This window comes from Bufo gargarizans, chromosome 9, assembly GCF_014858855.1.
Source record: "Bufo gargarizans isolate SCDJY-AF-19 chromosome 9, ASM1485885v1, whole genome shotgun sequence".
Classification (NCBI taxonomy): domain Eukaryota; kingdom Metazoa; phylum Chordata; class Amphibia; order Anura; family Bufonidae; genus Bufo; species Bufo gargarizans.
In genome coordinates, this window is record NC_058088.1 from 87,362,566 (window position 1) to 87,388,495 (window position 25,930).

A 25,930-nucleotide genomic window follows, 5' to 3' on the forward strand; every position below is an offset into this window, starting at 1 on the left:
AGTAGTTCCTAAACCATGTTTTAACCAAGAAGATTGTACTTTAGGGTTAAAAATGGGTGCCTTCTGTGGTTCGGAGATTAGAGTTGCCGGGGTAACTGGCCAGAGACTGAGATTATAAAAATAAGTAAAATGACTCATTAAGATTTCGAGTAACCAACAATTTTCTAAAGGAAGACTAAATCTGGCCTTGTTGGACATATCATGGGCACAGGAAAAGCCCTCATTGGGTAGGTTTTAAGTTCTGTTATGACAAGCTAGTGTCGTCCAGATTCTGTAGATTGACATGCTGAAATATTCCTCAGTAGATACTTTATATTTATTGGCACTTCTGTTATTTGACTGGTACTATTCCCGCTTGCGCACAGTTCTACTGAACTGACCTTAGATCATCCTAGAACCTCAAGGCGACCTAGGTTTTGTTCTATAGGCCCAGGTGTTGTGGGTTGAAATACAGATGTTAAAAAGTGTCAGTGTGAACGTGGCATATAGACATATTCCTTTTATTGCACATGACGTCAGAGTGCTATCCAGCCACAGCCCTATCCAGTAATATTCAAAGGGGTTTTTCACTACTTGGATATGATGACTAGGGATGAGCGAATCGAATTCGGATGAAGCGCTCCATACAGTATTAGAATGTATTCGCTCCTGTGAGCCGCAGTTATTACTTCGCAAAGTCTCGGGAGACTTGGCATAATAACTTCATAAATCAATTTGTACTGTAAAAAAAACATTTCCCGAACTCTGGTTCGGTTCCAAGGTACCACTTGAACCAAACCCGAGTTCGGGAAATGTTTTTGTTTTTTTACAGTAGAAATTGATTTATGAAGTTATTATACGAAGTCTCGAGAGACTTTGCGAAGTAATAACTTCGGCTCATAGGAGCCAATACGTGTTAATTCTGTACGGATCACTCGCTCTGTACAGTATTCAAACAAAGTATTATGCGAATCGACTTCGAATTACCTCTCCTCAGGATAGGTTGTCAATATGAGATCATGGGGGTCTGACACCCCGCATCCCCCACCAATCAGCTGTTTTAAGCAGCCATCAATGCCAGAAACTATACAGTGGATGGGAGGGTCCTGGCGCCAGACTACCCCAACATGGCTGCTAAACTGTGGTCGGAGTCTTCTGCTTCCAGCTACATCCACTGTATAATTTCCATCACTGGCAGCTGCCCAAAACTGCTGATCGGTGAGGGTCAGCGTGTCAGATCGCCACCAAATCTGAGGCTAGGTCATCTACCCATGAAAATGATCACAACAGGATCAGTGATAAATATCAGATTGCGCACAACTCGGACTCTCCAAGCGAATGGGGCGGTGGACCAACATGCACACTTCCGCTCCATTCTGAAAGGTTTCTAAGAGACCCCTTATTCTTGTGATCGCAGGGACTTCCAGCAGTTGAATCTGCCATTTTCCCCACAGTCTGATATTTATAACCTATGGATAATTGGATAATTCCTTTAATTTTCTTCAGCCCAGTAATTGTTTATGAGAGAAGGATTTACGGTAGAGGTGGACTTACGAGAATTGCTGCAGTAGGATTCACACTGGACACTAGGAGGTTTTAGATTGCATCTAAAATGTGTCAAGTATGGGTGACTGGGTTTGTAGATGGCATTACAACTACAACATGAAGCCTCCCTACAAAACTTGTCTTCTGATTAAAGCGAACTACAGGTTAAGGACTGGTTTTTACTTTTGTACCTTAAGCCTCCTGTGAAGATAGGAGTCCACAAGTCATCAGACTGTGGTAAGAGGTACTATATACTGGTTATTGGCAACGTGTGACATTAAATAACCCATAGCAAGTAAAGGGGTAAACCCTGGAACATTGTTCGAATATGATAGAGGACTCCGATAATCACTATGGGACTTCCTAAAAATGTTGAGTGAGCGTGCTTGGCTATCTTTTAGAAGTGCCGTAGGGATGAATGGAGAGCAAGCACAGCCACCTCTTCATTCACTGCTATGGGACTGTCGGAAGCAGATGGGCCAGAGCTTGGCTATTTTCAGCACTCCAATAGCTATGAGCGAAGGCTGGCCACGCATACCAACTGCTCTACCGTCACTGGAGGGGGGGCTGTTCTGGAGGACATCAGTGTCCCAGGGGGCAATAAGCATTTAACATTTACGCTTTATTCATATAGTTATATAAACAGTCTATGTGAGCATCAGGTTTTATGGGAAACATGATTTGATCCTATAACAGGAGAGAAGTTGCTTTAAGAAAGGCCTCCCTGCTTTCCTCTAAACGACAATTGATATGTTAACAGGGGTCACAAAAAAAAAAAAAACCTCATCCCCCCACCCCCCTTCTTCCCATTTACCTGCTGGTCTCTATTTACCAGTCCCTCTAAACAAACAGGAAATAACCCTCAGGGGGTGGAGCCAATAGCAGGCCGCAAGGGGAGCGTGTTACCGTTGCGGCCTTCTATTTATTAGACAGCCCTTATAATGTAGGCCAAAGCAAGCCAGCGCCACGTAGTAATCAATATGAGCCGAGATCCATATAGAGCGTTCCAGTTTTTATATATCCTTAATGGTTTCTGGACACATTTCTGCCCTTTTAGTGGCACATTATGATAGTAAGTAGGAGGATTTCCATGACTTGTAGTTCTTTTCTGGAAACCATATGACAAGGTCTATACATTTCTATTAATATATAAGGAGCTTACATTCTGAGTTAAGTCTGCATGTTGGTTTTTCGTTCTTCAGAACCTCCAGAATATAAAAATGTACACTTCCTTGCTTTCTGTTTTGCACTGTAAATGTGAACATATGCTATCTAGCTGTATGTGAATGACTAAACATGCTTGTACCTAGAACAAACTACTGGTAATATGTGAAATGATAAAACTCGTAACAAGTCTCCGTGTTTATTTCGTATCCAAGTCCTACAGGAGGGTGGTTGGAGAGGCAACAGGCTATTATACCACGTAGGGGGCATTATTTGTGGCAGGTGTGTACCTGGGGCCTGCTATCAATACAGTGGTTTTATGGTTTTCTTCTTCATTGAATTCCCCTCCAAGTTTTGGCATCGAAACAGGAATTGTACCGGTCAGCAAGTGGCTGCAGCTAACCAATGTCACCGCAGCCCCTGTAAACAAAAACCTGTGGGCAGCAATCCTCACAGATCAAATATGCTGAGGCCAGTAGTGTAATATTAGAGAGGTTTTCATGGAGTTTAATATTGATGGTCTGACGCTGTGAGTCTCCTTAAAACAGCTGATGAGATATTGATGACTGAGCCTGAGTGAGGAGGGGACATTCTCTGCGCCTGGAGGAAAGAAGGTTTGTACACAAACATAGAAGAGGATTCTTTACGGTAAGAGCAGTGAGACTATGGAACTCCCTGCCTGAGGAGATGATGATGGTGAATTCACTAACAGAGTTCAAGAGGGGCCTGGATGTATTTCTGGAGCATAATAATATTACATGTTACTAGATTTCTGGAGAAGGGTTGTTGATCTGATTGGAAAATTGGCTTCTACAGGGTTTCCCCGAAAATAAGACATACCCATAAAATAAGCTGTAGCAGGATTTCTAAGTCTTTGCTCAATATAAGCCATATCCCGAAAATAAGACATAGTGATAGGCGTGGCTAAGTGTACAGGTGCGGAGTGGTAAAGAAGACGGGTAGCCCTTCTCAACTGCCCCATTGAGACAGCTGCTATCTCAGAGGTGACCGGAGAGGTGTGGGCAGCCCCATCAACAAGGTCGGCTGCCCCTGTCAGGTACTGGTCCTTCTGTTCCTGCTGCAAGCTGAGGCATAGAGGGAGACATAGAAAGTAAAAGTCTCCTCAGTTGAGTGAGGGGCAGGAAGTTCTGTTTTAGGTATTGTGTGTCCTCGGGTCGAAGAATAAAGCTGTGGCGGCCATTTTATTCAACACTGTGGGTCTCTCTCACCCCCACAAACACCAGTAAAGCTGCTGCTCCCCAACACTGATCAGCAACAGTGTGTGGGTCTGGGGCAATTGTTGTACCATACTTAATAAAGATAAGACATCCCCTGAAAATAAACCATAGTGTGTATTCTAGAGGAAAAATAAAATAAAAGACTGTCTTATTTTCAGGGAAACATGTACCTCACACAGGGTTTTGTCGTCGTCCCCCCCTTCCTCTGGATCAACTTCCAGGATAACTAACTGGATGGACAGATATCTTTTTTCCCGCCTTATATACTATGTTACTATATATTAAAGGACATGAGAAAAATGAATGTAAATGAGCCTCTAGGAGCAACAGGGATGTTACCATTACACCTAGAGGCTCCGCTTTCTCTACAGCTGCCAAGCCCTCTGCAACTTGACAGGACCAGGCAATGTAATCATCATAATAGTCCTGTCAAAGTGCAGAGGGTGCTGCAGCTAGACTGGAGCCTCTAGGAGTAACGGCAACACCCCCATTGCTCCTAGCGGCTAGTTTCCATATACAGTACAGACCAAAAGTTTGGACCTTCTCATTCAAAGAGTTTTCTTTATTTTCATGACTCAGAAAATTGTAGATTCACACTGAAGGCATCAAAACTATGAATTAACACATGTGGAATTATATACATAACAAAAAAGTGTGAAACAACTGAAAATGAGTCATATTCTAGGTTCTTCAAAGTAGCCACCTTTTGCTTAAATTACTGCTTTGCACACTCTTGGCATTCTCTTGATGAATTTCAAGAGGTAGTCACCTGAAATGGTTTTCACTTCACAGGTGTGCCCTGTCAGGTTTAATAAGTGGGATTTCTTGCCTTATAAAGGGGGGTTGGGACCATCAGTTGCGTTGTGGAGAAGTCAGGTGGATACACAGCTGATAGTCCTACTGAATAGACTGTTAGAATTTGTATTATGGCAAGAAAAAAGCAGCTAAGTAAAGAAAAACTAGTGGCCATCATTACTTTAAGAAATGAAGGTCAGTCAGTCCGAAAAATTGGGAAAACTTTAAAAGTGTCCCCAAGTGCAATCACAAAAACCATCAAGTGCTACAAAGAAACTGGCTCACATGCAGACCGCCCCAGGAAAGGAAGACCAAGAGTCACCTCTGCGTCAGTTCATCCGAGTCACCTCTGCGTAAGTTCATCCGAGTCACCAGTCTCAGAAATCGCAGGTTAACAGCAGCTCAGATTACAGACCAGGTCAATGCCACACAGAGTTCTAGCAGCAGACACATCTCTAGAACAACTATTAAGAGGAGACTGTGTGAATCAGGCCTTCTTGGTAGAATATCTGCTAGGAAACAACTGCTAAGGACAGGCAACAAGCAGAAGAGACTTGTTTGGGCTAAAGAACACAAGGAATGGACATTAGACCAGTGGAAATCTGTGCTTTGGTCTGATGAGTCCAAATTTGAGATCTTTGGTTCCAACCACCGTGTCTTTGTGCGACGCAGAAAAGGTGAACGGATGGACAATACATGCCTGGTTCCCACCGTGAAGCATGTGTGATGGTGTGGGGGTGCTTTGCTGGTGACACTGTTGGGGATTTATTCAAAATTGAATGCATACTGAACCAGCATGGCTACCACAGCATCTTGCAGTGGCATGCTATTCCATCCGGTTTGCGTTTAGTTGGACCATCATTTATTTTTCAACAGGACAATGACCCCAAACACACCTCCAGGCTGTGTAAGGGCTATTTGACCATGAAGGAGAGTGATGGGGTGCTGCGCCAGATGACTTGGCCTCCACAGTCACTGGACCTGAACCCAATCGAGATGGTTTGGGGTGAGCTGGACCGCAGAGTGAAGGCAAAAGGGCCAACAAGTGCTAAGCATCTCTGGGAACTCCTTCAAGACTGTTGGAAGATCATTTCAGGTGACTACCTCTTGAAGCTCATCAAGAGAATGCCAAGAGTGTGCAAAGCAGTAATCAAAGCAAAAGGTGGCTACTTTGAAGAACCTAGAAAATGACATTTTCAGTTGTTTCACACTTTTTTGTTATGTATATAATTCCACATGTGTTAATTCATAGCTTTGGTGCCTTCAGTGTGAATCTACAATTTTCATAGTCATGAAAATAAAGAAAACTCTTTGAATGAGGTGTGTCCAAACTTTAGGTCTGTAATGTATTAAAACATGATTTTTCTCAGTAATGCAAGCACATATGAACATGGGACCAACACAGATGTCTTCAGCTGCCAATCGCACATGAAACAGGTTTGCCAGTTTCATGTCTCAAGGCCTGTTTAAGAGGTTGCGCATTGACTTGCAACTAGATGTAAGGACGCGATCCTGTATTGCTGTTTTCACACCTAAACTCAGGAATATTACCAGAGTTGGCCTTTCACACACATAACTATCACCCCCAGAGATGTTCCATGTCGGGTGCGTTCTCACTATGGAGAAAATATTCCAGGTGCCTAGACAAGGGGCAGGAACTTTAGGCATGGCCACTGTGATGTTCTGGAACATTTACTGCTGATTTCACACATGCGCTCACTCAGACATAACCCGGACTTAGTACCAGGGCTCTAGGGAGAAGTTCAGGACTGATATTGCAATGTGTGCGTTCACACATACAGGTCCTTCTCAGAAAAAATAGCATATTGTGATAAAGTTCATTATTTTCTGTAATGTACTGATAAACATTAGACTTTCATATATTTTAGATTCATTACACACCAACTGAAGTAGTTCAAGCCTTTTATTGTTTTAATATTGATGATTTTGGCATACAGCTCATGAAAACCCAAATTAAAAAAAATTAGCATATTTCATCCGACCAATAAAAGAAAAGTGTTTTTAATACAAAAAAAGTTATGTTCAGTTATGCACTCAATACTTGGTCGGGAATCCTTTTGCAGAAATGACAGCTTGAATGCGGCGTGGCATGGAGGCAATCAGCCTGTGGCACTACTGAGGTGTTATGGAGGCCCAGGATGCTTCGATAGCGGCCTTAAGCTCATCCAGAGTGTTGGGTCTTGCGTCTCTCAACTTTCTCTTCCCAATATCCCAGATTCTCTATGGGGTTCAGGTCAGGAGAGTTGGCAGGCCAATTGAGCACAGTAATACCATGGTCAGTAAACCATTTACCAGTGGTTTTGGCACTGTGAGCAGGTGCCAGGTCGTGCTGAAAAATGACATCTTCATCTCCATGAAGCATGAAGTGCTCCAAAATCTCCTGATAGCTAGCTGCATTGACCCTGCCCTTGATAAAACACAGTGGACCAACACCAGCAGCTGACATGGCACCCCAGACCATCACTGACTGTGGGTACTTGACACTGGACTTCAGGCATTTTGGCATTTCCCTCTCCCCAGTCTTCCTCCAGACTCTGGCACCTTGATTTCCGAATGACATGCAAAATTAGCTTTCATCCGAAAAAAGTACTTTGGACCACTGAGCAACAGTCCAGTGCTGCTTCTCTGTAGCCCAGGTCAGGTGCTTCTGCCGCTGTTTCTGGTTCAAAAGTGGCTTGACCTGGGGAATGCGGCACCTGTAGCCCATTTCCTGCACACGCCTGTACACGGTGGCTCTGGATGTTTCTACTCCAGACTCAGTCCACTGCTTCCGCAGGTCCCCCAAGGTCTGGAATCGGTCCTTCTCCACAATCTTCCTCAGGGTCCGGTCACCTCTTCTCGTTGTGCAGCGTTTTCTGCCACACTTTTTCCTTCCCACTGAGGTGCCTTGATACAGCACTCTGGGAACAGCCTATTCGTTCAGAAATTTCTTTCTGTGTCTTACCCTCTTGCTTGAGGGTGTCAATGATGGCCTTCTGGACGGCAGTCTTACCCATGATTGCGGTTTTGAGTAATGAACCAGGCTGGGAGTTTTTAAAAGCCTCAGGAATCTTTTGCAGGTGTTTAGAGTTGATTCAGATAAATAGGTTAATAGCTCGTTTAGAGAACCTTTTCATGATATGCTAAAAAAAATTTATAGGAATTTTGGGTTTTCATGAGCTGTATGCCAAAATCATCAATATTAAAACAATAAAAGGCTTGAACTACTTCAGTTGGTGTGTAATGAATCTAAAATATATAAAAGTCTAATGTTTATCAGTACATTACAGAAAATAATGAACTTTATCACAATATGCCAATTTTTTTTTTTTAGAAGGACCTGTACAGCCCCTCCAGGTAAACTACAGAAAATGTCAGGAGTCCACTGTAAGTGCAAATGGGGCTTATGAGAGGAAGAGCTTGTTATGAGCTCATTTACATGCCCCCTTCCTTAAAAAAAAAAAAAAAAAAAAACACAAATTGTTGCACTCTTACTCCAGTAAAGGGGTGGTGGAGAAACCTCTAGAAAGACATGAAGATGCACCAACTGTTAGTTTCAGAACACGGTGGAGGCCTAATCGTTATCTAGCACACCCTCTCTATTAGGAGCTTGACTGCCCACACTGTATCACAGCATGAATAACCACAAACACATTATGCACGTTTGCATCCAGGGTTGTGTTTTTTATCATTGTGACTAAAATACAAAGACATTGCCAATGGATGTTAATACATGAAGATAGACGACAGTTGAAGACTTCACTAGGACTCAACTTAAAGGGACACTGACAGACCCAATAACCATAATTAGCTGTACATATCCATGCACAGGTCTTCTAATGTGCATTTAAAACATATAAGTATCCCCCCTGTCCACATTATGAATACTGCAAACTTGTTTTTTATAACCTAAAGTAATCCCTGTTCTTTCTGCCCAAGGGGCGGGGTTTCAGCTTCTCTGGGCACAAGAGAAGCTGAAACCCCGCCCCTTGGGCAGAAAGAACAGCGATTAGTTCAGGCTATAAAACACGAGTTTGCAGTATTCATAATGTGGATAGGGGGGATACTTATAGGTTTTAAATGCACATTAGAAGACCTGTGCATGGATATGTACAGCTAATTATGGTTATTGGGCCTGTCAGTGTCCCTTTAAAGAGGACCCATAACATGTCTGTTTTATTAACTGATTGCATTCCCCATGCAATAATTCTGGAGCATCTGTTCTTGGCCCCCATGTTGTGACATTCATCTATTATTCCTGCTAGAAGTTTATTAATAAATGTGCAAAGAAGTCCCTGCACAGGATACCACAGGCAGCATTGGATTGTATAGTATAACACCCAGTTATATTCAACTTCGACGAGATGCTCCAGTATTGTCAATTTATGTAGAATACAATTATTTACTTTAAAAAAAAAAGTTATCAGTAGAGGTGAAAGTACATTAAAGCTGCTCAGGTATTTTCTAAGAACTAACAAGATTCAGGTGACAATGTGTTGGGGGGTAGACAGGGTGCAGGGGTTCATTCACCTGCCAAGGCCCATTTCTCTCTTTTATAACCCTTAGGCCTCCTGCAGATGACTGTGCTAGCTCAGTGCCCATGCTGCAGACTGCAAATAGCTGTCCGAAATGCACGGGCACTGGCCGTGTGCACTCCAAAGTGTGGTGCAAACCCACTGACTTGAATGGGTCCACTATCCACAGGATACAGCCAAAGAAAGAACATGTTCTATCTTTTAGCAGTGCAGAGGCACAGACCCGAAAACCCAAGGAAAAGCTTTGTAGTGCTTCTCATCCGTGCCTCCACTGGGCAAAACATAGGTGAAGTCCTATATTCGGTCGTATCTGGCGGATCGTAGACCTGTTTAAGTCAATGGGTCCACCTCACAGAGTGCACACGGCTAGTGCCCACATATCAGTCGTTTGCAAAAACAAAAAAACTACACATATGATACTTGCTAAGTATACAGGAGATCAAACCTTGTATTCCAAGAGCATTTTAGGTAAAACACACACAGTGACTATACAAGAGGGAAAGTCTAGATACACTTCACCCATATTTCAGTGCTTGTGAATATAACTTATACGGATTACATAAAAAATAACCAGGCTGTCACCGGCAGCCATCAACAGATCACATTATTACATTTATTTAAAACTGTATGCCCCCTCTTCCATGTAGAACATGACTTAAGGCCTGTGCTGTAACAAAATCATTTAAAGTCAAATAAAGCAGACGGCACTTAGTGGATTTATTAGTCTCCTAGTGTACAGTACACAACACGTGCGGATACCTTCCTGCAGATCACCTCCATTTTATTAATGAAACCTAATTTACTAAGTGGACATGAGCAGCCGAAATTCTTACCCTTCTATTGTTTCATCTCCATGTCCCAGGGCATGCATGGGGCTAGATGAATAAATAAAGAGAAAGTGCCTGCTTAAAGGGAGAGAGAGTGATGGGTCGGGCGGGGACAGGTCCACGACTGAATGTCCATCCCGACTGCCCAAATGAAGACTGGGGGCTCATCTAAAACAAACAATCTGTGTCTGGAAAGATTTAAAAGAGGCACAGCTAGGCTTTGCTTTTGGAGACGTCATCCTTGTTTCTTCTTTTTACATCCCAGTTATAGACCCGAGCCATATCTAGAAGACTTGTTAAGGAAACACGAGCAAGGAGGAATAAGCCACCACCAAAAACATCACATTTACACATACGAAAAGTGGTATAACCGTCTTTATCCACGTTCTGTTTTATTTTTTTTTAAAGGGAATTTTCAAAACTGAAGCAACAGTGCTCCTAACATACTTAGTTAAATTTTTATTAAATATTTGATTTAAAAAAATAAACTTTCTGGTTTCAGCCCCACGTCAGCTTTAGGCCTCATGCACACGACAGTGTTCTGGCTGCATTCGCAATAAAAAAAACCCAAAAAAAACATAACGGGCCAGATTTATCATTAGCTCAGGTCAGAATAATGGAGTGAAAAAGTCCCAAAAAAGTCCCAAACGCTAAAACTGCGCATAAATTTGCGACTTTTTTCTGCTCTGCACTATGCTTGCCAGTTTTCTGAAAGTGGGTGTGTTTTCTTATGTAAATGAATCTCTAGACAGATTTACTATTGGGACTATTTAAAAAAGTCGCAAAAAAGTCACAAAAAAGTCGCAATTTCACTCCAGTGAGGGCCATGCTCATCTTATGAGACTTTTTAATAGAACATGCGACTTTTTCATAAAAACGTGCGACTTTTTCGTAAAGATGTGCGACTTTTGTAAAGCTGCTTACTGACGGATAAACTGCTACCGTCAAACCACATTTATTACAGTCTTAAAGGGCTGATCATAAATCTGACTTGGCTAAAACTGACTTTAGCCATATGTGAAAGTGGAGTGAGCTGTCAGAGTAATGATAAATCTGGCCCAACATGTCTTATTTTTGTCCAAACGGTTGTGTGCATGAGTCCTTACAGTGTAAATAGGGACAGAGTCTTAGGCTACTTGCACACTTGCAGCAAAGGAATCCAGCAGGCAGTTCCGTCACAGCCCGCAGAATCAGGCAAAACATATGCCAACTAAACGCAGAATCCTGATCCGTCTCATAAATGCATTGCAAGAACGGATCAGTCTGTTATACGGAAGGACGGATCTGGCATTAATACATTCCTATGGAAAAAAAATGCATTCAGGCAAGTGTTCGGTTTTAATCCTGGCCCAAAAACAAAAAAAAAAAACTGTAGCATGCTGCAGTTTTATCTCCGTCCTGATCAGTCAAAAAGACTGAAGACATGCTGGAGACTGTGGCCCTGATTTAGCATTCCTTCGCTCCAGAATTCTGCAGTCAAAAAGTCACAAAATGGGGCTCTTTTTGTTAGTTTTTTGCATCTTTACACCACCCACTTCAATTTTTAGTGTGGGTGGAGAAGTTGGCGTGATTAGTTATGTTAACGAGTTTCACTTTAAATTTATCTTTGAGACTTTTTTTTAAATTGCAAAAAAAAAAAAAAAAAAGGAAAAAGCCACAATCTCACTCCAGTAGGAGGGTTAAGAAGGAAAACTGGAGTGGCTTTTTTTTAGACAAACGTGTTAGGTTTAAGGATAAGACAAGTTTATCTGTCACCTCCATATGGCCATATACAGTGCTTACATGGCTCTGTAGCACACCTATACAGGATTGTAACAGTACCTTTGTCTTTAGACTTGCAACAGCAGGAAAAACAAAGTTTAATTCAAATGCAAATGAGCACTCGCAAGTGCCCAGGGGCAGCGTTCAGTGTGTAGGTGCCCAGGCTGCTCTGCCTTCTTTTCACTTTACCGGTACGTCCTAAGTTTACCGTATTTTCCGCCGTATAAGACGCAACTAGGTTTTTGGGGAGGAAAATAAGAAAAAAAATATTTTTAACCAAAAGGTGTTTGGTGGGTTTGGAACTAATAGTGGTCTGTGGATGACGGACACCGCTATTGGGGGGGGGGGGCGAACTGTGGGCGACAGACACCGCTATGGGGGGGGGGGGGGGGTGCGAACTGTGGGCGACAGACACCGCTATGGGGGGGGGGGGGGGAACTGTGGGCGACAGACACCGCTATGGGGGGGGGGGCGCGAACTGTGGGCGACAGACACCGCTATGGGGGGGATCTGTGGATGACAGACACCGTTATGGGGGGGGGGGGGGGGGGGGAGATCTGTGGATGGCACTGTCATACATGCGTCATCCACAGACCCTCCCAGCCCATAACTGTGCCATCCACAGATCCCCTGCTGCTCCAGTATACTAATATAATATGTCTTATTCAATTAATAGTTATTAAATATGCCTCTTTATTCCTAATAGTACCTTAAATCCTAACCGCTTCAGTACAATGGAGGCCGGGCGGCCGGCGCGTCACTCACTGACGTCACTTGCCTGCGCCGCCTGCTTCATTCATAAAGTAGGTGGCGCAGGCACGTGACATCAGGGAGTTACGCTGCCGCCCGCCCCGGCCTGCATTGTACTGAAGCGCTTAGGATTTAAGGTACTATTAGTCATAAAGGGGCATATTTAATAACTATTAATTGAATATGACATATTATATTAGTATACCGGAGCGGCGGGGCTATAGTACAGTGACTGCACCGCCCTGCCGCTATTGCCGGCCCCAGCTCCTCCTCCCAGTCCCTCCCCGAGTCCCCGCTCGCTTTACATCGCAGCTTGCAATATAAAACTGACAGCATTCGCCGTATAAGACGCAGGGGCATTTTACCGAAAAATACGGTAAATCGCGATTGCGGCACGGCGGGGGTAATCGCAACAGGATGTCCGGTGAAATCATTCAGCGGGCATCCTGTCACAACGCCGGGAGGGGGTCCCGTGACCCACCCAGTGTCGGCGATCGCCGCAAACCGCAGGTCAATTCAGACCTGCGGTTTGCGGCTTTTACCTTATGCGGCGGCGGTGATCGGCGGAAGCTGTATGAGTAATACACAGAGTATTACTCATACAGCTAATGCATTCCAATACAGAAGTATTGGAATGCATTGTAAAGGCATATACCCCTCAAAGTTCAAATCCCAAAGTGGGCCAAAAATAAATAAATAAGTCATCTCATCCCGCTAAAATCATACCCTACCCAAGGTAATCGCCCAAAAACTGAAAAAATTATGGCTCTCAGACAATGGAAACACTAAAACATGATTTTTTTTTTTTGCTTCAAAAATGAAATCAGTGTAAAACTTACATAAATAAAAAAAAATTAATAAAAAGTAAACATATTAGGTATCACCGCATCCGTGACAACCTGGTCTATAAAAATATCACATGATCTAAAATAACAGTAAATAACAAAAAATAAAAACGGTCCCAAAGCTATTTCTTGTTACCTTGCCTCACAAAAAGTGTAATATAGAGCAACCAAAAATCATATGTACCCTAAACTAGTACCAACAAAATTGCCACCCTATCCCTTAGTTTCTAAAATTGGGTCACTTTTATGGAGTTTCTACTCTAGGAGTGCATCAGGGGGGCTTCAAATGGGACATGGTGTAAAAAAAAAAAAAGTCCAGCAAAATCTGCCTTCCAAAAACCGTATGGCATTCCGTTCCTTCTGCGCTCTGCCGTGTGCCCGTACAGCGTTTTTTCACCACATATGGGGTGTTTCTGTAAACTACAGAATCAGGGCCATAAATATTGAGTTTGATTTGGCTGTTAACCCTTGCTTTGTAACTGGAATTTTTTTTTTTATTATTAAAACTGAAAATCTGCCCAAAAAGTTAAATTTGGAAATTGTATCTCTATTTTCCATTAATTCTTGTGGAACACCTAAAGGGTTAACAACGTTTGTAAAATCAGTTTTGAATACCGTGAGGGGTGAAGTTTCTAGAATGGGTGGAATTTTGGGTGGTTTCTATTATGCAAGCCTCACAAAGTGACTTCAGACCTGAACTGGTCCCTAAAAATTGGGTTTTTGAAAAATTTCAAGATTTGCTTCTAAACTTCTAAGCCTTGTAACATTCCCAAAAAATAAAATATCATTCCCAAAATGATCCAAACATGAAGTAGACATATGGGGAATGTAAAGTAATACATATTTTTGGATGTATTATAAAAGTAGAGAAATTGAAACTTGGAAATTTGCAATAAAAAATAAATAAAAAATTGGGGTAAATTTGGTATTTTTTTTTATAAATAAAAATATTTTTTTAACTTCATTTTACCAGTGTCATTAAGTACAATATGTGACGAAAAAACATCTCAGAATGGCCTGGATAAGTCAAAGTTATCAGCACTTAAAGTGACACTGGTCAGATTTGCAAAAAATGGCCTGGTCCTTAAAGGGTTTCTACCACTTAGGTGTCACATATTTAGCTGTCAGACACTAGCGATCCGCTAGTGTCTGCTCTGCCCAACCATCCTAATATAATTGCTTTTGGGGCGGTGGTTTGGCTAAAAAAACTACTTTTATTAATATGCTAATGAGCCTCTAGGTGCTATGGGGGCGTCATTAGCACCTAGAGGCTCCGTCTACCTTCAGAAACTGCCGCCGCCGAGCGCGTCCCTCCAGCCCGCCCATCTCCTCCTGAATGCGATCGTATGTATTCTGCGCATGCGCAGTGAATGTCTGACCGCTTCCTTGCTCAGACATCTCCACTGCGCCTGCGCGATGACGCCATAGTGCTCCGAGGAACAGGCGTAGTGGAGATGTCTGAGCAGGGAAGCTGTCAGACATTTACTGCGCATGCGCCGAATACAGGCGCTCACAAGGAGGATCGCATTCAGGAGGAGATGGGCAGGCTGGAGGGACGCGCTGGGCGGCGGCAGTTTCTGAAGGTAGACGGAGCCTCTAGGTGCTAATGACGCCCCCATAGCACCTAGAGGCTCATTAGCATATTAATAAAAGTAGGTTTTTTAGCCAAACCACCGCCCCAAAAGCAATTATATTAGGATGGTTGGCCAGAGCAGACACTAGCGGATCGCTAGTGTCTGACAGCTAAATAAGTGACACCGAAGTGGTAGAAACCCTTTAAGGTGAAATATGGCTGTGTCCTTAAGGGGTCCTCTGGAGGAAGCAACTTTTTTTGGCATCCACAGGAACCCCAGTTATATGGGAAAACAGTCCCCTGTGGGGGCATTACACACAGGCAGAGCTGATCGGGGTCTCCTAAGACGTAGGGCATGTGTAGGTAGGACGAATATAGTCAGTGGGCAGTTGTGAAACGGTTATAAAAAAATAAATAAAAAAATATGAAAAAAAGATAAAAAATAAATAAAATATCAGCTAGGAATCTAAAATAGAAACATTTCATTTAAAGAGATATAAAAGGGGGAGCAGAATCAAATGCATGTTACTGAAATGGATCCTCAAAACGTCCACAACAAGACTGAGCGATAAGGGCGTCTTCACACGCGGAAGAATGTTGCAAAGAACTTCTGCGACTGAAAATCAGTTCCATTCATTTGAATGAAGTATGCAAAAATCCATGCGAGTCTTGCAAAACCAACCCCATTCAGATGAATGGAAGCGATTTTCCGTCGCAGAAATTTCCTGCAACAAAATCTGCCATGTGTGAAGGGTCCCTAAGAGCATCAGGCAGGAAGTGCCGTCATGGTGACATGAAGCAGAGGGACTGTAATATCAGTTATTAATATGCGTTGTTCTCCTGGACAACTCTTCTCCGTTTCCTCTCCTAGTCAGAGCAGACCTGCAGAGTGCAGGTGGAATTCAGTGACTGTTTTACACTGCCGCCCTCTAATCTGGATTAACCGCTTTGCACCTTCCTGAGCTCGCCCCACTATCCAGAAGACACAGGTCTATGGTGTGATCAAACCATTTACAACAATGCAGAGGTCTTACTCTTTTACTGTTATGATGCAATGCCAGCTGCTTATAATAAAGGGGCTGTCCAGCCATTACTAAGTGATTGCCTATCCTTCATTGACAAGCTCCCTCCACTACAAGGTTGACAGTGCTGTGTAGTTTCAGCTCTGACCTCCAGGAACAGAGCTGCACCTGAACAGCTGACAGACCCTCACCGATCAGCCGGTGATGGCCTGATCGGTGGGGTGCAGGGTGGCCAGTCAGTGGCAACGGATTGGACCAGTTAAGCGTTTGGCAAATTTGCAAAAGAAGCCATGGCAACACCTTGAAAAGGATACTGACTTCAGTGGTGGTGAACTGGTCCCGCAGGAAGTCAAGGTCCTCTTCTGCCGATTCAAGGTTTCTTGTGGCTGTAGACAAATTCTTCTCTAGTAAAGCCTGGGCTTCATCAATGTCATACTCAAGCATGACATTGGCCTAGGAATCAATGTACATCATAAGGAGAAGAAATTGAGTTTGGGACTGTTCAAAACATACAGCACATGTAAATATTCCTGGTGCCTTTACAGCAGTACCCAACATAGCACGTCTATGTCTGCACCTCAGCTCCATCAAGTGAATGGGGCCGAGCTGCCGCACCACACATGGCTGCATGGATGGCACCACTGAATACTGCCGAGAAGAGATATATGGCCCTTCTTTCCACTTTCTGGTGGGAGGGGCGTCACTGGTGAAAAGGGCACTTTCACACTAGCGGTTTTCTTTTACGGCATTGAGTTCCGTCACAGGAGCTCAATACCGGAAAAAACGGATTAGTTTTATCCTAATGCATTCTGAATGGAGAGCAATCCGTTCAGGATGCATCAGTTTAGTCCCTCTTACATTTTTTTGGCCGGAGGAAAAACCGCAGCATGCTGCAGTTTTCTCTCCGGCCAAAAATCCTAAACACTTGCCGGAATGCCGGATCTGGCCCCAAGTGCTCCAGAAAAACGGATCTGGATTTCCGGTCTGCGCATGAAAATGCAAGAAAAATAAATAAATAAATAAATACTGGATCCATTTTTCTGCCTCACCACAATCAGCTGTTTGAAGAGTTTTGGGAGTTGGAGACCTGACGATCTGACACTAACCCAATCATCAATAAGTAGGTCCTGGATAACCCCTCTTAAAAGACTTCCTTTGCTACAGACACAGGGGGATATTTATTAACCCGTTAAGTACCAGGCCCATTTTCATTTTTTCCTCCACACATTCCAATAGTTATAACTTAAATTCTGTTTACATAGCCATGTGAAGGCTGATTTTTTTTTTTTGTGTGGGATAAGTTGGCACCATTTAATTTACCATGTCTTGTATAGGAAAAGTTGAATTAAAAACAAAACAAAACAAAAAAAAAAAAAAAAAAACATAATTCCACCAAGGTTTTGGTTTTTTTATATTACGGCATTCTTCAGCAGCGCCCAAGCTGTCATGGTAACCGATCGGAGTCCCGTAATTTCATTGCGGAGACTCTGATCTGAAGTGAAAGGTCGCAGTATCTGAGGGGTTGAATTATTGGCGATCATGTTGAAACCTCTCAGTCATTGCAGCCGGGTGTCTGCTGTGTTATACAGCCAGCATCTGCCGCATATGGAGCAGGCCTGCACTGTACATTCCGGTATGTCACAGTGGTTGAAGGGGTTACGCTATAATAGTGGTGTAATAAAGTCGCCGACTTGTGGCAAAATTTAGGACTTTTTCCCCTCAACTTCTGTCAGCTGCAGGGGTGGGAGGGAGGGCGACTTTCTTCCTGCAGCTCACACACAGATAGTACAGTACTTTCACAGCACACCACCCCCTTGACAGTGACCTCCACAGTGGCCTTTACGGGATCAGGGGTGTGTCCTTTTGAACAGCTTACTCTGAGGCCCCTTGCAGACGAGCGTTCCTCCCGCAGCGAGTCTGCATCGCAGTACCCGACCCGACCTCCCAGCACTGACGGGGTTCACATAGCATTATATTGATTTATGATGCTATGTAACCCTTACAGTTCTGGAATGTATTGGATAACATTTGTAAACTGTTCAAAAAAAAAAAAAAAAAAAAAAACACGCCCCTGATCCAGTAAAGGCCACTGAAGGGTCGGGCCCCTGTGGAGGTCACTGTCAAGGGGGTGGTATGCTGTGAAAGTCACTGTTAAAGGGGAAGGCTGCTGTAAAGGTCAAAGTTAAGGGGGTGGCCTGCTGTGGAGGTCCAATTTTAATGGATGGGGCACTGTGGGGGGCTGTGGAGGTCACTGTTTTGGGGGCGGGTGCTGTAGATGTCACTGTTATAGTGGAGAGTGTTGATATCTTATATCCCTTCCACAAAGCATAGTGCCCAGGCCTAGAGGAAACCTATATAGGAGAGGGGAGGAATACTTGACAGAATCATAAAGTGCACAGTTTTTTTTTCTGACTGCTCCAGTCTCTGGTTACATTAATACATATAAGCTTTGTTACTCACCCCAAGCCATAAGCAGACTTTGTCTGTTGGTGGCACAGATGCTTTACAATACAGATTATCTGCCAGCAAAAACCTTGTTTCCATTGGGTTGGTAGTGCTCTGCAAAGTGAAATATCTATTATGTACTGGGCAAAAAATATACACATTCAAGCTATTCTTCAAATGGCCTTTATAAGAGGCCTAAAGCTAGTTTCGGACAAGTGTGTGTGCGGTCATGAAACACTGAGTAACTGCTGTATTTCCTAGTGGTGATGTGAGTACAGAACAAAAGACCTGCTGGAACTCACAGCACCATGAATCTCTAGGATACAGCGAGTTCAGGTCAGCCAAGCTTTAGTCAGTGCAGGGAATGCATGCATCACACTGACCCTGCTCTCCTCAAATATCTGGTGCCAATCTGCTCTACCGTCTGATCAGCGGGAGTCCGGCCACCGTGGAGCCTACCGATCACGAGAATGCACTGCCACTTTATTTAACCGGCTGCTAAAGATAGCCATGTGCTTGTACTCTGCCATCTCTAGTAGTCCCATAGGGATGAAAGGAGTGGCCGACGCACATACGTGCCTCCATTAAAACGGGGAGCATGCAAGCCTGTTCTCATGGCGGTCAGATCGCCACTGATCAGACATCCCCTGTTAGTAGGATGTAAGTTGTTGGAAAGGGATAACCCCTTTAAAAAAAAAAAAAAAAAAAAAAAAACACAAATATGAAATGCCAATATAATAAACCATTACCTTTTTCTTTTGCATATACATTAAAATTTCCAACGTCTGTTTAATTTCTGGAATCTGGCTTTTTAGCCTAAAAACAAAATAAAGAAAATCAGCAGTCATGTTATGTGTTGTGCTCCCAAGCATCCCAGATGTAACAGTGTCACACATGAGCACTTACCTTCTCTTTTTCTGGGAGAGATTTAGCTCCATAAACTTGTACTTCTGGTACTGCTCATCCAGCCTCTTGAGCACTACATCAGCCGTCTCATTCCCAGGTTTCTTCATAAAGGACTCCACATCTTCCTGCAGGAAATACACATAGATTAACATAGTGAAACCCCGGACCCATGTGCAATGCTGCAGAAATGGTTGGTGCTATAGAAAGGAGTCAAAAATAACTGCCACCCAACACTGCACTAAGCGATTTCACCCAATAAATGACACATTCTGATTTACATGATGTGCACATTAAAGAGGACCTTTCACTAGTTTACAAACTAAAAACTAACTATATCTGTGGGCAGAGCGGCGCCCAGGGGTCCCCCTGCACTTACTAGTATGCCTGGGCGCCGCTCCGTTCGCCCGGTATAGGCTCCGGTGTCTGCAGCTCCGTCTGTTGTACTGGTTTTAGTTTGTAAACTAGTGAAAGGTCCTCTTTAAGGGCTGTCTCACTTCAGTAAGTGGCATTTATCATGTAGACAAAGTTAATACAAGGCACTTACTAATGTATTGTGATTATCCATATTGCCTCCTTTGCTGGCTTAGGGTACTTTCACACTAGCGTTTTTCTTTTCCAGCATAGAGTTCAGTCCTAGGGGCTCTATACCGGAAAAGAACTGATCAGGCATATCCCCATGCATTCTGAAGGGGGAGAGCAGTCCGTTCAGGATGCATCAGGATGTCTTCCGTTCAGTCTTTTTGACTGTTCAGGACGGAGATAATACTGCAGCATGCTAGGGTTTTATCTCCAGCCCAAAAAACTGAACACTTACCTGAATGCCGGATCCGGAATATTTTTTCCACAGGAATGTATTAGTGCCAGATCCAGCATTCAAAATACCGGATCCGTCCTTCCAGTCTGCACATTCACAGACCGTTAAAAATGTGAAAAAAATAAATAAAAATTCAATACAGATCGGTTCTTGCAATGCATTTGTATGGCTACTTTCACACTCGTGTTTGGTGCGGATCCGTCATGGATCTGCACAGATGGATCCGTTCAGATAATACAACCGTGTGCATCTGTTCAGAACGGATCCATTTGTATTATCTTTAACATAGCCAAGACAGATGCGTCTTGAACACCAGTGAAAGTCAATGGAGGATGGATCTGTTTTTGCAGGCAGCGTTTTGGTGTCCACCTCCAGAGCGGAATGGTGACAGAACGGAGCCAAACTGATGCATTCTGAATGGAAAAGGATCTGCTCAGAATGCATTAGGGCAAACTGATCCGTTTTGGACCAATTGTGAGAGCCCTGAACGGATCTCTCAAACGGAAAGCCAAAACGCCAGTGTGAAAGTAGCCTCAAGTGTGCAAGCACGACCACCACTGATGGAATGCAGGGTGGTTGTAACCATAGAGACGAGCAGTGTATATAAAATACAACGGAAAAATTAATCTAGCCAGCAAAGGAGGCAATATGGACAATCACAATACATTAGTAAGTGCCTTGTATTAACTTTACATAATAAATGCGATTTGCTGAAGGGAGACAACCCCTTAAAGTGATTGCCCTATTACAGGGGTGGCCAACTTTAGGCATCATGCACACGACAGTTATTTTTCTCAGCCTCCGTTCCGGGGTTTTTTTTGCGGAAAGGATCGGGACCAATTCATTTCAATGGGTCAGAAAAAAAAAAGCTGATAGTGTGACACTTTGCGATCCACAGCGATACTAGGAAATCACCAATGCGCCATATTTCTCAATCACAAAGACAAAAGAGCCTTCACTAAGAATCTTCTCTTTCACTAAAGGAGTAACTCACAGATCAGAGGTACAATTAGCACCTTCTTGCCAAAGAATCTTCCTGCCCCATGCCAGGTTGAGTAGCCATCAATCTGGTATTCTCTTGACAGAACCTCATAAAAAAAACTTCCTTTCTGCAGCCATAGTGTCTCCAATACCAGCAGGGGTCTCACACCTTTAGCCTGGGCAGCGAGCTTCAGAAGAAAAGGACAGATCCTTATCACACAGCTGGTTGGTACAGGAAGGAAGATGACCTGAAAGTCCTCTTCAATCCATAAGCTTCATATTTTTCCCATATTTTCCTAATATTTCATGGGTTATGGAAATGTGAAAGGAACCATCTTTTCAGAGATGGTTTTGGTTCTCCTAACCCACCTTCTAGGAAACCCGCGGACAAATCAGAGATTCCGGCTCTGTGATATAAAGGTTCTCAGGCACCCTGTATTATCTTTTAGTCATATTTGTTATCAGATGATGCGTAAAATTGTACTGATTATCAATATCAACTCTATTTCTTGATTGGACGTACGGGATATGGAGAAATGGGCAAAGCAAAGATGCTGCCAGGTTTTCTCCCTATGGGGCAAAGGACTGCCCCTGTTCCAATTACACAAGGCTGGACCTGAACGTGTCATAACCACTCCCCACTTCAGAGTAGGTAAAAACAGTGACACACTGAGGTCCTGCGTCCTTCACCTACCATCTGACGTCGTCTAACATCTCGACCGCCGGCAGGGACACGGGCACCTCACCATCTTGGATTATTATTTCAAAGACTTTGCCTATTACTGGACTTTACCACGGTAATTCTGAACTTACAGACATTCTATTTCCTTCCACCTCTAACTATTTCAATCCAAACCAATCTGTTCACCTGGAAGCTATATTTATCTGTCAGCTTTAATATATTTATTTTTGTGTGTAGTTTTAGAATAAAAACTAACGATTTCATCGTTCCAGTTTTGCCCTTGTTACTTGATGACCTGATCTAGCGTGAAATCAGTAATTTTATTTTTACCGATTGTACATACAATCGTGATTGCATCCTGTCTGGGCCCACCAACCAATCTTAAACGTCTTCTGTGCTCACAGTGGATTCGCCTCCAGGAGTCTCTAGTGGAGACCTGTATGGCAACTGTGGCATAGTATGACGGGATTGGCGGGTGGTCGTCACATTAGTTCATCCGTTTGTGTTCCATGTCCGTTGTCCGTGTTTCCCTTAAGCAAATCCGTTTGTGTTCCATGTCCGTGTTTCCCTTCAGCAAAAAACAACTGGTCGTGTGCATGAGGCCTTACAGACACAAAGAATAAAAATCGTGACTACCAGGAGCCACAAGCTATACATTTACACACCGTAAAGTCACCGTATTTTTTGCCCTACAAGATGCTCCTAAGTTTCAGCTGAGAAAAATAAAAATAAAATATTTTTCATCTGATCTGAGTTTTTTAAAATTTTTATTATTTTTCATTAGCAGAGAAGAAATTTTTCATCAGACCCCCAATGCTCATCTGACCTAAAATAAAATCCCCAATCCTCATCAGAACCCTAAAATAAGACCCCCAATGCTCAGATCAGACAACAAATCAGACCCCCGCCCCCCCACTCAGATCAGCCTCCCAAAGCTCAGATAATTTAAAGAAATTGCCTACCTCTCCTGATCAGGCGCCTGCTACTCTGCAGGTCTGACAGGGTCTCCACTGAGACCTGCTGCGCACACCGTCAGGTCATAGTGCGCGTCTCCACCTACTACGTGCTGACACTGTGCAGGACGTAGTGGCGAGAGTGAGCTGGAGCTGCAGAATAGCAACAGTGCCCGATCAGGAAAGGAGATCCGAGCATGGGGTGGAGAGGGCGCCTAGAGCTAGAGCCGTGGGTTGCCCACCCCTGCCCTATTAGAAAAGCCCTACAAGGGTGTGTTGGTGCCATAGAGAGGTCAATATGGTCACATTTGTCATGAAGTGCCTCATTTCAGAACTGTGGTTGATAAAGAATAACACAGCATGTTGTCAGTTTTTTTTCACTGACCTGAACGGACCAGCCCTGCATGAAAAACTGATGCTAGAACATGCTGCAATTTTTTCATGAATTGACAGATGGTCAGTGGAACATAATGCTCATGTGCCTATACCCACTGAAATAAACAGGTAAGCCCAACACTGATACCGACCATGTGCGTTCCGCTTTATGATCTTTTTTGCAGGGCCACGGAATGGAAGTACGGATGCGGGCAGCACACGGTGTGCTGTCCGCATCTTTTGCAGCCCCATTGAAATGAACGGGTCTGCACCCTGAACTATGGACGTCTGAATGGACCCTTATGTTGCGTTCACTGGAGTATGCATTGTATAGTGACAAACCCACTGATTTTGCTAGGATATGCCCCCCATTGTCTGATAGACGCGGGTCCCCGTGGCTGCCCTGTATTTATTTCCATGGGGCCGCTGAAAATAGCCAAGCGCTATTCCATCAGCCACGTAGAAGTCAATGGAAGCTGAGACCGTGCAAGCACGGTGCACTCCCATTCATTTCTGTAGGGATTACAAAACCGCTCAGCTATTTTGGTGGGCCAATCGGCGGCGGCCAGACCCGGCACTACTGGCCACCACTTTGCCGGCTTCGTTTTAGAGATAGCGATATGCCCCCATTGTCCAAGATGGGAAAACCCCTTTAAGCACTTTTACAGTACTGACAGGGCAAACCTTACAGCGTGCGGCGGCGCTGCGAGAGGGACGAGTCCATTCAAACTTGAGGCCCCCGCCTCCCGTCCATAGCTGGGTGTTTTTTTTCCTATGTGTAACATAATAGAAACCTGCCAATCATGAGCAGGAGGCAGGGCCACAGGTTTCAATGGACTCCTCTCCAATGTTTTACACCAGCCGAGGATAGGATGAATAATCGAGACTGTTCTTACAAACGCGCGTTCCTCATAACTGGATCCCCGTCAGCAGCCCATCACAATGAGTACACCGGCGGTGTGCTATCGACAATAAGCAAAGTGAACGGGGGATGAATGATCGTAGTAACGATTCTGTACCTGCACTGATCTGACACTGTACGACGCCTGGTGCTACTAACAGGCCCCAAGCACAGTACTCGCCAGTCCTGACATCTATGCCCAGCTTTCTACTGCATCTCACCGTGCCCATCTCCGCTAGGAAAATATCAGTGCAGGTGCACCTACTGATCATCGGGATCTGCTCCCATGTCTTACCTGGGACCGCACAGCAGGAACAACTCGCCCGCTGCATAGCATATACATTGATGTGACGCCCACGTGGTGCTCCATCATAGATGACACATTCATGTGACAGGTGACAGTACCACATCACAATCTCTGTAGAGGGCGCCGCTCATCTCCAGTGCCCATAGGGCCTGTATATGGGTCAGGCCATCTGATGCCACGTACAAAATGAAATAGCAGATTACTGAGCAGAATCTTAGGCTGTATTCACACGTCCGCAATGTGTTTTGCGGATACACGGAGACACGGATCCGCAAAACACGGAAAGCGGCAATGTGCTTTCCGTATTTTGCGGACCGCACATTGCCGACATAATAGAATATGCCTGTTCTTGTCCGCAATTGCGGACAAGAATAGGACATGTTCTATTTTATTGCGGAAACGGAAGCACGGATGAGGAAGTGCGGATCCGCAAATGTGGATGCGGACAGCACATTCCATCCCCATAGAGAATGAATGGGTCCGCACCCTTTCCGCAAAATTGCGGAAAGGATGCGGACCCATTTTGCGGACGTGTGAATGGAGCCTTACTAGGTAAGGCTGAGTTCACACTGGAAGCTCCCGAGAGAAACCTGAGAGAACAGCACTGTATTATGAACCCTCCCCTTCAGGAGCGCCCCCTGTAGGTCAACGGGGGTAGTACAGATTTTTCTTTAGCTCATACATGGGGGACACAGACCTGTGACAACCCAGGATTACGGGGAACAGCAGCCTATTGTATGACAGGGGCCACACGTGTTCTGCACAGGGCGGGGCACAAACGGCAAACGCTGCCACTGAAGGATGCGGCCGCCTAGGCAACCGAACCACCTCGTCCCACAGGGCAGCCGACCTCCCGCCTCACCCACAGACGGCTGCACGGAGACAGACACCGAACCTACCACGAACACAGCCTCCGGGATGCCCAGGTGCACCCTCTTTACTCCAGTCACACCGCCGCCTTCATTGGCCGTCGCCATCTTGGGAGCCGTACGTGCTCTGCGTCAACGTGCTTTATTACTACTAGAACGTGCATGTCTAAGCCCCGCCCCTGTGGGCGCTGATTGGTTGTGAAGCGTTGGCGGATCACCATGGAGACGGGAGCAGCCTAAGATTTTGTTGGGCTGGTTGCTGGAGCCACAGCCATGCTATAGGTCAGGGATGGCCAACCTGAGGCTCTCCAGCTGTTGTAAAACTACAACTCCCACCATGCCATGCTGTAGGCTGATAGCTGTAGGCAGTGTGAGCATGATGGGAGTTGTAGTTTTGCAACAGTTGGAGAGCCTCAGGTTGGCTATCTCTGCTATAGGTCATAGCTAGAGGATTCTGTGTGATTGTCTATAGCAGGGATCAGTAACCTCCCGCACTCCAGCTGTTCTGAAACTACAACTCCCAGAATGCTCCATTCACTTATATGGGACTTACAAGAACAGCTAAGCACAGAGTGCATGCTAGGAGTTGTAGTTCCACAGCAGCTGGAGTGCCAAAGGTTTCTGATCCATGCTCTAGGGCAGGGTAGGCAGCCTCCGGTACTC

General features: G+C 44.4%; 1 protein-coding gene across 1 annotated transcript; it reads right to left on the bottom strand.

Moving 5' to 3' along the window:
* Window positions 1–9,949: 9,949 nt before the first annotated feature.
* On the bottom strand, window positions 9,950–25,415 carry VBP1 (VHL binding protein 1). The gene is made up of 6 exons (XM_044305925.1): window positions 25,298–25,415; window positions 19,386–19,510; window positions 19,229–19,295; window positions 18,495–18,593; window positions 16,349–16,487; window positions 9,950–10,367 (listed from the first exon to the last, which is right to left on the bottom strand). The coding sequence occupies exons 1-6, from the start codon at window positions 25,373–25,375 to the stop codon at window positions 10,297–10,299; spliced, it is 579 nt and encodes a 192-aa protein (XP_044161860.1). The 5' UTR covers window positions 25,376–25,415; the 3' UTR covers window positions 9,950–10,296.
* Between the last annotated feature and the right edge of the window lie 515 nt (window positions 25,416–25,930).